The 12,514-nt window shown below is 47.3% G+C and overlaps 1 protein-coding gene across 1 annotated transcript in view; it reads right to left on the reverse strand.

The window, feature by feature from the left end:
• Nucleotides 1-1,246: 1,246 nt before the first annotated feature.
• BARX2 (BARX homeobox 2) overlaps nt 1,247-12,514 on the reverse strand; it is a 32,219-nt gene continuing 20,951 nt past the window's right edge. Inside the window, exons 2-4 of the mRNA XM_057433038.1 lie at nt 5,630-5,927; nt 3,464-3,548; nt 1,247-2,395 (exon numbers count right to left, since the gene is read on the reverse strand). Of these exons, the coding sequence (XP_057289021.1) occupies nt 2,144-2,395; nt 3,464-3,548; nt 5,630-5,927 (635 nt within the window). The 3' untranslated portion in view covers nt 1,247-2,143. The remainder of the gene's footprint in view (nt 2,396-3,463; nt 3,549-5,629; nt 5,928-12,514) is intronic.

Here is a 12,514-nt window from a genome sequence, read left to right on the forward strand (position 1 = left end):
CCACATTTCAAATACACCTCTGGATGTATTTGGTTAATTCACCAGAATTGGAATTGCTCTCTTCACCCTCACTGAGTGCTACAGCACTTAAGACTTGTGGAAGCATTCTACTTTGAGATAACAGTGCTGATGCTGCTATCCAAGAACAACAGAGGACGACTGTGGGTTTCACAGACCACCTCATCTAATTCCTGTACAAACAGGCTGTAGGCCTTGTCTCAATTCAATGCCATTTCAAGTCCAATAGATACAGTTGAACTAAATCACAGTTCTGGAGAGGAAAAGAAAGACAAGACAATGAGAAAAGACTGCCACAGATAAAGGAATGTGCAACAGCATCCTGTATGGGAACCCCAGACAAGCCACCCTTGCCTCTCCCTGTGCCTATCACCAAATCCTGCCGGGCTCAAAGACAGAGTTGGAAGCATTTTGATGGCAGAGGAAAGATTTTGTAGCTCACAGCCTGCATCTTCAACACAACAGGCCAGAGGGAAACCTATCCTGCTTCCATCCTTCTATGCCAGTAAAAAGGAGCTAAATGGCACCAAATGCCTGGGATTTCCCAAGGCTCTTCCAAATGAGCATTGCCCAACTCTGGTGCATTTGTTTTAGGTTTAGGTGTAAACCTGTGGATTGCACTTAAATCTGTAGATGCCTCTTCAAAGTTGATTACTATGCATGAAATACACAGTGAGTGGAGCAACATCCCACCCTGGCTCTGCTGAAGTCAGCTGGAGTGTTGCCATGTCAGTATTACCTGATGCAGATGCATGTGCCACAGCAGAGCTAATCCAGAGGTGGAATTAAAGTCTTCCAAACCCCATTGAGCAAGAAATTGGGGGGGGGGGGGGGGGGGTGTGTGTTTGTGGGGTGAGAAGAGATCCCTTCTCCCCACTCTTTGGATAAGTCACTTGAGATCTATGTGTGTGAACTGTTACCACCACCCCAAAAAAGGGATATTAAATCATCTTCGCAGAGGCACCAAGACCCACGAATGGGGTGCCCACAGCCAGAACACCAGTGCTCTCATTCTGACACGTTCATCTGCACCCAGTGACAAAGTGGCATTATCAACACCCCTCACCTACCTCAGCAAGGTGCTACAAGAAGTCTGCTCAGTGCTTGCTACACAGGAGTGTTACGGAAAGTCTGATGACTCCCATTTTCTCCAGGGTTTGTTAGAACAGGCAAGCCTAGCCCACAAAAAGTCTCTGTCTAGCACTGAAAGAGAAACAACAACAACTGGTTTATTTAGATATTTCATTTTTAATTAAAAAATAAAGGTTATCTGAATACATCTCTTGCAGCCTTTGGGCAAAATGCACCCTTAACAAGACTTTATGAAACACGATGCACGTCTATTCTTGGCACACATCTTAGACAAATGTGAACTTTCTGCAGCAACTTCTTCAATCCATCCTTCTCCCAAAGCCCTGGCAACATTTAAGTGTTCTTTAGAAAATAAACCTGACAAGAATTAGAAGTGGGCCCGAAGCAACAATCCCAGCTCCAAGCATCCCAAAGCTTTTGGAGCAGACTCAAATCCAAACCCATCCTCTCATTCAAAGTTTTTATCCTGGATCACTGCAAATCCACAGATACGGCACCCAACCGACCACGAGAGATGAAACCTGGATGCTGAACCCGGTGTGGATCTCGCTTCAGAAGCTTTGATCTTTACACTGGGCCAAAGCAAAGCGATGGGACTGAGCTCCTTCCTGAAATGGTTTGGAGCAGGGCCCATCCCAAACACAAATAAGTGCTGGTTACACAAGGAAATGGTGCTGTCAGAGCTCCCCATTTCTTCACTGCCCCTGATCTGAGACCAGACCAAGCGCTCTGTCCATTTGCACTACTTTAAAAGGCAAGGATAAAGCTAAGCTATCACGCCGACCCCTCCAACACAGTCCCAGCACAGTCTTTCTCCCACCATGGCCCATGATGGCTGATTCCCAAAGGCACAAAGTGACCAATCTTTAGACTTATACACAAGGTCTACATATATATATATATTTATATATATATGTACACACACACAATTACATACATATTTAAATATATATATACATATATATATATTTGGTTTTGGTTTTTCTCTTTAATATTTCTTTTTGCTTTTCTTTTCCCCTCCTTTCTTCCCCTTTTAACTTGATGGTGTAGTCTCCTCTGAGGAGGGCTCTGGTATATGTTCTGGATACTCCTCCGTCTCCAAAGAGACTTCTGGCTTCTCCTCTGTCAGTTTAGGCTCCTCGGGGGCTTGAGATCCCTCCAGCTCCTGACTCTGAGCCTGACTGTTCATTTTCTCTTCTGCTTCTATCTCTTCCGACGTGGGAATGGAGTTTTTCTTTGGACGGCCTTTGGGCTTTGTTGGAGCTTCCTGTCCACCCTTCAGCACCTGGAGCAATGAGATGAACCATCAGGATCAATGTGAACTCTGCTGCTGTGAGACATCCTTCAGGGAAGGATGAAACTCGGCTTTGACCTCAAAAGTGAATCCATGGTCACCACTTCAGCCTGCATTCATGGGGCGAGTTCACCCATTTTCTCATGGAAACAGAATGAAATGCAAACGTTATCAGCAAGGACACCCAGAACTCTGGAGGTCTTTAAGTGAGTTCCTACAGGAAGCCCAAGAGCAACCCAGGCATGCAGTCCTCATCACTACGGACAGAAGATTTTATGTGGAATTTAGTTCCTTTCCTGAGTGTTTGCTTTATTCCAAGCCCAAGTCTTGGAAGGAGACCCCTCTCATCTGAGCAAGAGGTGGGAGTCAGCAAGCTAGGTCTGATCCCATGTTTAATTCCCTCTCCCTTCACACCACCACCGCAGCAATAAGACACTTCCAAAGATCTGTATCCAAGCTAATCCCGGATTTAAGTGGCAGTAACTTCTGCAGCTGTCACACGCATTCAGAGATACGGTCTAGAACTGCACCTCCTCTGCCAGATCGGAATACATAAACATCTCCACTTGAGAATGTCACAGCATCATGGTTTCCACCAGGATTTATTGGACACTTGTCCTTTCTAAAAGCATTTTAACTGGAAAAGGGCCACGAAGCTGTGAAGAAGTGAAAGGCATGAAGATATGAAAAGCAAGAACTAATGATATTAGCTCTCAAAACTGCACTGGTTTCCATGGAACAGCACAATCTTTTTTGTCTGTACACATAACCTATCCCACAAGCATTAAGATCCCAGGAATGCCAAAAGTGCAGAGGGAGATATTTTGGTTCTTCCCTCTGTTCTGTCTTCATTTCTTTCATCTCTTTGCTTTGTATCCTTCCTACTGCCTAAGGGCCCTCTAACCCACCAGGCTGCTGGATGCATATCTGAAGAACAAAGAGCGTCTCTAAGAAAAGTGATCAAGAATAAACCAAAACTGGATCTCAACAGACACAGGTCACTGACACCGTGCTCAGCTTCCAGATCTGTTCTTGAGGATGGGGGAATGAACCACTTACCATTTTCTTCCACTTCATCCTACGGTTCTGGTACCACGTCTTCACCTGCAGCTGCGTCAGCCCCAGCGACTGGGCTAAGTCCAACCTTGGAGACAAAAGAAACACTGAAATGAGTTGACAGAGGACAAGAAGAGCTCTCAGATGCTCTGGGACAGCTGCTGGTAAACTGGTCTACAGTGTCTGAAGCAGCTACCTAAGAACCAAGACACCCAGCATCAGTCTGCTCTTTGCATCCTATTTCTTCTTCACTACCCACATAATAGGGGTATTAATACTTTCTCATTTCTCACGGAGTAGTAGTACATCTAAATCTATTAATTCCTTCTGCATTCTGCTATTATAGGCAATTCAGGCTTATAAATGAATTATTTGCGTGCTTAGCTTAAGGCTATATGTGGCAGACAGCCCATAATCCTGATTCATCCTCCACAAATCTCCAACCTATGCAAGCTCCTCTGAGACCATTCATTATTTCTATATTAAAACCCAGGATATGAAGCAAATGCAGCTCAAAATAACTCTTTATCCTTCCCCACAGGTGATAGCTCCGTGCATCTGGCAGTTTTGCCACGGAGTTGCACAACGGATGGAGCTGGAAATCCTCAACCACGCTGGGTAAGGGCCCCATAGAGTCACGCAAGTCCTGCAGGTGGGACAGCTCCAACCCAGAGCCACGTTCCAATGTGTTCTGGACTGCGTGAGCTTCCTGGCAAGTCATTCCTGGCCTTTGGATAGGGTAAAACAAAACGTCAAGGCCAAGTTTTTCAGAATCAAACTTCAGTTTCAGGTGGGCTCTTGGGGCAACAGACTCGCCCTCCTATCCACAAACACCTACATACCTGCAGCAGCTTGCTGTCAAACTCATGGATCCATGGCTCTCCCCCACTGTGGATTCACTCCAGACCTACAGGCTTGGTCTGCCCACTGCCTATGCCACTACATAACATCTGAGAGATACCCCATCGACTTCAAGACACTTAAGTGAGAAGGAGAATCTAGCAAAGGCATTACCCTGTTGTGCTGCATTCCCTTTCTGCTACTGAACCAGGTGCTTCAATTGCTCTGCCACAGGTACAATCTTGTACCTGAGTCACAACCCATTGCTTTGCCATCACGTTTCCAGCCATGAGTTGACAGAGAGAAGCCCTGCTTGACTAACTCTTCTTGCCTCAATGCACATGTCTGATCATACTTTGTGACCTGTTACCAGCTCTTGCCACACACATTAGGGTAACCAGCATTGCCTAGAAACCCGAGGAAACAAACAGAGGGGAAGTGGTACATGGACAGGAATTGCTCATCAGCCTCAAACATGTCCAAAGCCAAGGAACAGTCATATGATAACATTAACTAACAGCCTCGAGTGCTTCATCAACAGTGTCAACCACCTGGTTATGTGAAGCTGTGAGGAGTCAGCACAGGAGCATTAGGAGCTCTGACACTCTGTGATACTGCCTGGCCAAGCCGGTGAAATTCGGTGACAGGCAGAATGAGCAGAGAATGCCATCTTCGATTTAAGTACTGGGGCACTGCCATCTGTGGAGTTCAAGGCCTCCCAACCCTCTCTAGGTTTACAGACAGGTCTTTCTCCCGTCATTTCAATTTGCAGAATAGGATCCAAAGCCTTTTTAAAAAGCTAAAGCCTCTCCTCAGCTTGGTTTCTCCACATGGTACCAAGTGGTCCCCAAGAGCTTTCCTTTTCCTTCAAAAAGACAAGGTATTTGCCTTCACAAGGGCAAGGCAGCTTTCAACTCTCTGCAACCTTGGATGTGTTTTCCAAGCTGCTGGAAAAGCCACCACCTTCTCACTGAATTGCTACCCAAGTGTGGTAGACAGGCTTCACCTTTTTGTCATGAGCAGCAGGAATGGGAAAGACCAAGATCCTTCTGTTCAGTACTTTACTTGTCCCTGAGCCTGGCTGCCTGCTAGCAAGCACATTTGTCACCATGTGGCCTTTCCATTGAGCTAATCTATCTGTGGAAAAGTTATCTATCCCAGGAAAAGTTAAGCCTTGGAATTGAAGCTGGTCATCTACCCACTGGTCAATGACAGAGGCATGTCCATGGAATCAGAAGGCAGAACACTAGAGTCAGTATGGGAAGAACTGAGCAGGTCCAGAGCAGCCCTTTAGCACATTCCTTTTCCTAGTGGAAGAGTCTGACCTACCTGTCAGGGGTAGAGAGATACTTCTGCTTCTGGAACTTCTTCTCCAAGCCCATCAGCTGGAGCTCGGTGAAGATGGTCCTGCTCCGGCGTGGCTTCTTCAGCCGAGGTGTGGGCTGCTCTGCCTCCGACTCGCTGCTGCCATGGGTCTCGCTGGCCGGTGCCTCGGAGCTGGCAGTGCCTGATGGGGTCTGGGCTGGCAGCACGCGGGAGCTGGTGGCAGCAGGGACGAGGTGAGGGACCACGGAGGGCTGCCGGGTGATGACGGAGATGAGAGGGTACGCCCGCAGAGAAGGGGAGCCTGGCAGGGGAGGAAGCAGAGGGGGATGAAGGCCAGTTCAGTGGCAGTGTGGTAATGGGAGCACTGGAGAGAGGAAGACCTTTCCTGCCTCTGTCCTAATGACCACAAGCAAATCAATTCCCTGCTCTGGATCTGTTCCCTCTCCCAGACTTCATAGGTCTCCTCGGGCTGGGAATCTTGATGTGCATATCTCTAGTACAGGGAAAGGAAGGCCTGTGTTTCCATTGATGGCTGGTTTTTTAGGAGCTATTTTAACACTCGCCTTTGAAGTCATCTGATTACCACAAGAGAGTAAACTCCAAGCAAACGATGACATCTACCCCTGCTCCTGCAAGCCTGCTTCTTTCTGAACGCTAGCACTGGGTTCACTTGATATAATCACCTATTCTCCCCTTACAGGCAACAGACAGTGGGGGTCGAGTCACAGTTCATCTCATCCTTCAGTAGGTAACTGGGTTACCCACTAACCAGATAGATGAAGCACACTCCGCTGTCTCCACTGACCATACAGGCAGATGAGAAACAGATCAGAAGCAAAGCTCTTCACTGACTCTTAACTCCACATCCAACCAGTTGACAGCAGCCCTAAGGCCAAACCAGCCATCCTCCTCTAATCCCTGAAGGTGAGGGCCATTCTGGGGTGACAAATCTGAATGTTCCCTAACACTACAGGGAGTTCTGATTCACATCAGACCTCAGTTTACAGCTCTAGACAGATTTCTGCTCAGTGCATAAGAGTACTCCCTACAACTCCGCAACCAAACTGTCTTGGGTAAGTCACTCTCTTGCTCTGTACCTCCGTTTGCCTTGTTTGCAGAATGGAAGCAGCCCTCCTTACCTACTCCACTGGAGGTAAAACGTGGATTAAAGTTGAATGTACATAAAGGATTCCGAGATATTTAGATAAATGGTGCTGTGGAAAGGAACACCTTGCACAAGCAGGCCTGATTGGGCAACTCTTCATGTGAATGAAAATGCTCTGTAGGCCTCCATGAGTCTATTTTGGTGAGTAGTGGAAGTAAGGAGCTGTCAGCTTGGCCTGTTGATGACCTTATATATATATATCAGCATATATATACCTATATGAGGGTATTCTTACCCTCTTCCCCTGAGTGAAGGGTTGCGACGGCACAAATCAGGTCCCAGGCACTGAGTACATCAAGGAATCGCACAGCTTGTTGATTGTCACTTCCCTCCACAACCATTGCAAGCTGTGCAAAATCCAACCACCTACAAAGCAAGCTTGGAAAACTACTGCCAAAACACTTCAAATCTCAACAGACTGGGATTTAAACAAGACTGGGACTACAAAGTGGGGTTTAGGCAGACTGGGGCTTAAGCCTTGCTTTCTCCTCCACATCTCTGCAATGTCAAATATCAAGCTGTCTCCATTGATTTTAAAACAAAGCACCAAAGAAGTTCTTGAGAGAGATCAGAATTTGCAGGCAACCTTCAGCTTGTGCATAATCGACCTTCTCTTTCTGCAGCTCTTTTGCAGCTGTCCTGCAGCATCACCAAGAAACCTGGCAGGAATTCTGCCTTGATTTAAAACCTCAGTGGCTGCTCCAAGACCATGAATTGGGATAGAGTGCCCTGTCTTTTGCCTTACACTACTAATGCTGCCCTCGCTGATATTCATGTACCCAGCTACACAAAAGGTAAAACAGATGCAGCTCCCATAGCCTATATCAAAACGTCTTTTGCAGGAACCTGAAGCCACCTTTACCATAAGAGATGTTCCTAGGGGAGCAAGGAGGTTCATCAATGGGACTTGGCTCTTCTGCTCTTGTTCACAGAGGCTAAATGAGAAGAGACCCCAGTTCCAACCTGCTCTGAATAAGGAGACTGAAAACTGATGCCCAAGCTTTATACACCTTAAAGGAGGGGATCCAATCTTCCTGTATCCCCTTATCCTCCTGTTAGGAGGTCCTGATTCAAACCATGCCATCAGAGAGCTCCTGCTCCTCTGCAGGTTCATTCTCTGAGCCTTATCTCACAGCCTGAAACCTGTCCTTGCTTACAGGTGGCTTTTGGCATCAGATCACTGGTTAGTTGATGCTTTCACCCTTGTACCCCTGTACAGCTCTCCATAAACCACAAGATTACTAAGGAGTAATAAATCAGCACAGCTCAGAAGCCCCTGCAACACTCCAAGCGACCAAAATCAAAGGCATTCTTACAAGGAACTCTCTTCAAGGCAGGTCAGCAAAAGGTATTTGATATCAGAGCAATCAGAATCATAGAACCATAGAATGGTTTGGATTGAAAGGGATCTTAAAGCTCATCCAGTTCCAACCTTCTGCCACAGGCAGGGACACCTTCCACTAGACCAGGTTGCTCCAATATCAGGGATATTTACTTTCCTGTATGACATAGAAGCAGCATGTGGGTCTGCCTGGAGTAGGGGGATGCTTGCTATAATGGTCCCAGAGGTTAAGATCTGCCACAATCAAACAGAGGGAATTCTCTTCAGGCCATTTTCCTAACAATTAGGTAGGATGAGGAATAAAAGAACTGCTTCCCTCCTTCCATGATGGGCAGCGAGAACGTGGCTGGTCCGGCAGAGCAGAACTGGCTGGGTGTTAGAGAAGCAGATGACAATGGAGTTGTTCAGGTCCACGCTTCCAAGTGCTGAGCACCTGAATGGGGGGATACATTTCCCAAACATTCAGCAGCCAGCAGCTGTGAGCTGGCCAAGCGCTCAGAAAAGCTCAGCACGGGCTTATTTTTGGTGCCCACGTCAGGACACCGATTTCCTTACGGCTGTCCTACTCCTGCGCTACTAGTGGCTTGCAACGGCTGGGTTGCCTTGAGCTCCAGGTGGTGAACAGATTGGTGAGGCTGCTGACACCAAGTGTCTTGGATTTGTTTATCATTTGTGCTTGAAAGAGAAGCCTTTGCTTATGGTTTGACCCTAACAGTTGCGATGGTGCTTTTAGAAACCACTGTAAATAATGAAGGCATCTGCTGATGTTCAGCCCCGCCGTGTACAAGACTTCTCAGCTTTCTGCCCTCAGCCTGATGAGGACACATGATGGGTAGGGCACAGGATAAGGACAGCTTTTAGAGAAAGAGAAAAAGGTTGAGGTTGTTGCTGGCCAGAAAAGGGGCAATGCTTCAGCAGTCAGTTCCCCTTGCAGGTAGAGAAAACCAGAAACAGCTTCCATGGCGCCCTAGCTAGCTTCTAGACCACAAAGAAACAAGCCTAAATTCAATGTGCTCTTCTGGCTATAGTTATCCCAAAGTTCAGAGGTAGCTGAAGTTGAGCCAGCCCATTGTCTCTAGGTACACTATTAACAGGTCTCCCCTTAAACCATCCATGCAGTGCTTACACTGATAAAGCCTTTGCTTCCAAACACTATGAAATCTGAGGCTAGATCTAAGTTCCACATCCCCCAGAATTCAAGCGGTATTGTAAGAATGGAATAATTTCTTAATCTTCAACAAATTAAATGCTGGCAAGCAGCTCTTGTCTGCTCAGCACTGTTGTGACATGCTCCGTCTCCCAAAATGGGAAGGAACGGAAAAGGAGCTTCAGCTGAACCCAACCTTTTCCTGCATTGTGCATGAGCACCTATTCCAATCCTGACCCACTGCTCCTTTGCGCTTGAAAACCAAAACGAAGCCCCCAAAAGACAGAAAACGAGGAATGAACGCAGCAACATGCACCAAGCACTTTACTGTTTCCACCTAAAACAATCAAGAGGCAGCACAGTCAAATGTTAGACTGAGATGAGCTCTTAGGCAGAAGCTCTTCCCTGTGAGGGTGCTGAGGCGCTGACACAGGGTGCCCAGAGAAGCTGTGGCTGCCCCATCCCTGGCAGTGTTCAAGGCCAGGTTGGACACAGGGGCTTGGAGCAAGCTGCTCTAGTGGAAGGCATCCCTACCCATGGCAAGGGGTTGGAACTGGATGAGCTTTAAGGTCCCTTCCAACTCAAACCATTCTACACTGGGACGTATCTCCTAAGGTGCCTCTGAGCACTAGACATGATGCAGTCGGTACCACCACAACACCCGATCACCTTTAATTAAAAAGAAATACTTCAAACACAGCTTTTCCCCTCCTTTTTCCCCTTTCCCCTCCTCCCTGGCTGACTTTCAAGCCCATCAGACAACAGACAGGAGGGAAGAGAAAAGGGAAAGCACTAATTAATTGCACTGTTTGACTGCCGGCAATGGCAGAACAATTTTCCTTCTAGGCAAATTCAGCTAATGCTGTTTTGGAAAGGAAGAAAGAGGAAGGAATGATTTATGGGTAAGCTCCTCTTGGCAGGGCAGCCCTGCTCAGAGGCAGAATGGAATCTCACTCAGAATGGGCTGCAGTGAAAGGTAAATAATGAAAGAAAATGAACTTACGACTCAGGAAGGTCTATAAATCTGTCGTCTCCTGAGTGTCAAAACAAAAGCAAACCAAGGAGTTGAGTTCATTTGGGAAAGAACTTCATTTTGCTGAAGGAGAGGGCAGCCTACTGGAAGGAGGAAGCAAGCCCTGAGCAAAGCAAAGGAGGCAAAAGCAGCAAGGAAACATCGAGAATGAGTTGAACCATACAGCTGGTTTAGGGGAGAGGGCATTGCCTCTACTTCATCCACCACAGATCCCCAAAAGTAGACATCTGTCAGCCAGGCCATTCCCACCAACCCAGTACAGTCAAGAAACTCAGGACCCCACTGGTTAAAGACACCAGCCAAATACCCACTGTGCGCCCCAGGACACAGGATGTCCTCTCAGGTCAGTGTGGGCTCCTTTGCCTTATGGTTGCTAGAGCTAGCTCAATGCACCAGAGACCTAACATGACCCTCAGCAAGGGCTGTGCTCCTTCTGCTCAGCTTCCTCAGCCACCGCCGCATGGACCTGCCCATCAGAAACCCCACTGAGGGTAGTAAAGCAATTCCTGCTCTCAGGGTAGACCTTACCCCATGTGTTGTATTACCCAGTAACACACAAAACCCTCCCCTTAACCCACTGTGTAAGTAAAAACCCGCACTCATTTACTCGTGATGCTTTCCCTAAGCTCCACATTATGATTAACTATGGGAAGGCAGCCTGCATCAGGTTCTTCCAAGACCACTGCTGTGCTCCACCAAGTGCCTTGATAAGGACATAAAGGCAAAAGGAAGAAGAACAGCAATGGGCTGTGCATATACCAGGCAAATTCATTTCCCCTTGGGAACAAGTGCTTAGGAAAAGGTTCAAGGGAAATAACCAGCACTCCAGGAAGGGCAAATAGCCCCTTCCTAGATGCCCACTGGAGTGCTGTCATTAACAAACACTTAGATCCTAAGTTTCAACGTGACCTGGGTGCCATTTATGCTCTGCAGCATGGTGCTCTGCACAGATCCAGGATGCTGTCTCCAGAATGGGAAGCAGCACAGCCCTGCCAGGCTATGATTGCACCTGAGCTAATTATGGCCTGAGGAGAGGTGGGCTAATTAGGTTGTGAACAATGTGTTGACAGCCTGACAGTTTCCAAGACATGAGTTGGTGTATTTGCACAGTGCAGTCCTTGCAACACGCTGATGCAGATGGGCTTTCAGAGCTAGCTACCCCTCTTTGTGTCCTCTTGTAATGGGCTGCAAGTCCAGGCATGGCCACAGTCTTCCTTCCCCTGCACAAGTCAACAGAGTCTCAAGCCCAGAGGTGGTACCTAATTATGGACATCAATGCTTTTAGCATCCCTACCAAACAAAGCTTGGCCAGAGAGGGGGTGACAGATAATTCATCAGGGATCCTTCCTATCAGCAGTGCAGACATTGATTCTCTTCGCATCCTTTCCACTTGTACTGTAAAACAACCCTACAGACCCTACCCCTCTTTGAGAACTGAAATAACTGGAAAACCTGCATGTGATCCTCAGACCCTTTAAAAGTGCCATTCTTCAGCTCTATAACCTGATCTTTCTGTGGCTATTGTGTATTAAATAGGAAAGCTGGAACTGGGAATGCTTGAGAGTTATCTTGGTTGCCATTCCTCCTCTCCAGCATCTCAGCATCCAAGAGCTCGGTCACCTAACTGAGAGTTAGTGCTGTTTTGGGAGAGGAGATTTGTCTTTGGTTTTGTTGTTTCTTTTCCTGCTAGCTCTCTTTTTCTTTGGTTGCATGTGGAAACCTTTCGTAGCTAAGCTAAAGGCTCTGCGTATGAGCAGAGGTGAAGGGTTTGAAGGCTTCCAAAGAGAACTCAAGACTAAGCCCGAATGCACAGGGCCAAAATTCCCATGGGAATCAGGAATGCCTCAGTGGCTACAGGAAAGCAGAGCTTTTTTCCCCTGAAATCTAAGTGCAGAGCTGAAGCATGAGGCGACACCGGTGGTGCTCCAAAATGGCACGCAGGGAGGTTCCCTGGAGTGAAGTCTAAGTGCTCCTCAAACAAAGACTGCAGGTGCAGTTCACAATGCATCCTATTTCCACTTCAACTGAATGAACTGTATTAGCCTGACAAAGGCTATGAGACTTGCTAAACTAAACGCAGCCCAGCTACACAGCCAAAAGACCCCTTGGTAGCAAATGGCTTCTCTCCCTTCTGGAAGAATCCAAGCCCAACCCATGTCCGTGGCAAAATGCCCATCGGCTCCAGTGGAGCCAGGATTTCA

The sequence above is a fragment of the Pezoporus wallicus genome, unplaced genomic scaffold (genome assembly GCF_028554395.1).
Source record: "Pezoporus wallicus isolate ANWC-B61680 ecotype Strahan unplaced genomic scaffold, APGP_CSIRO_Pwel_v1 contig_11829, whole genome shotgun sequence".
Classification (NCBI taxonomy): Eukaryota; Metazoa; Chordata; class Aves; order Psittaciformes; family Psittacidae; genus Pezoporus; species Pezoporus wallicus.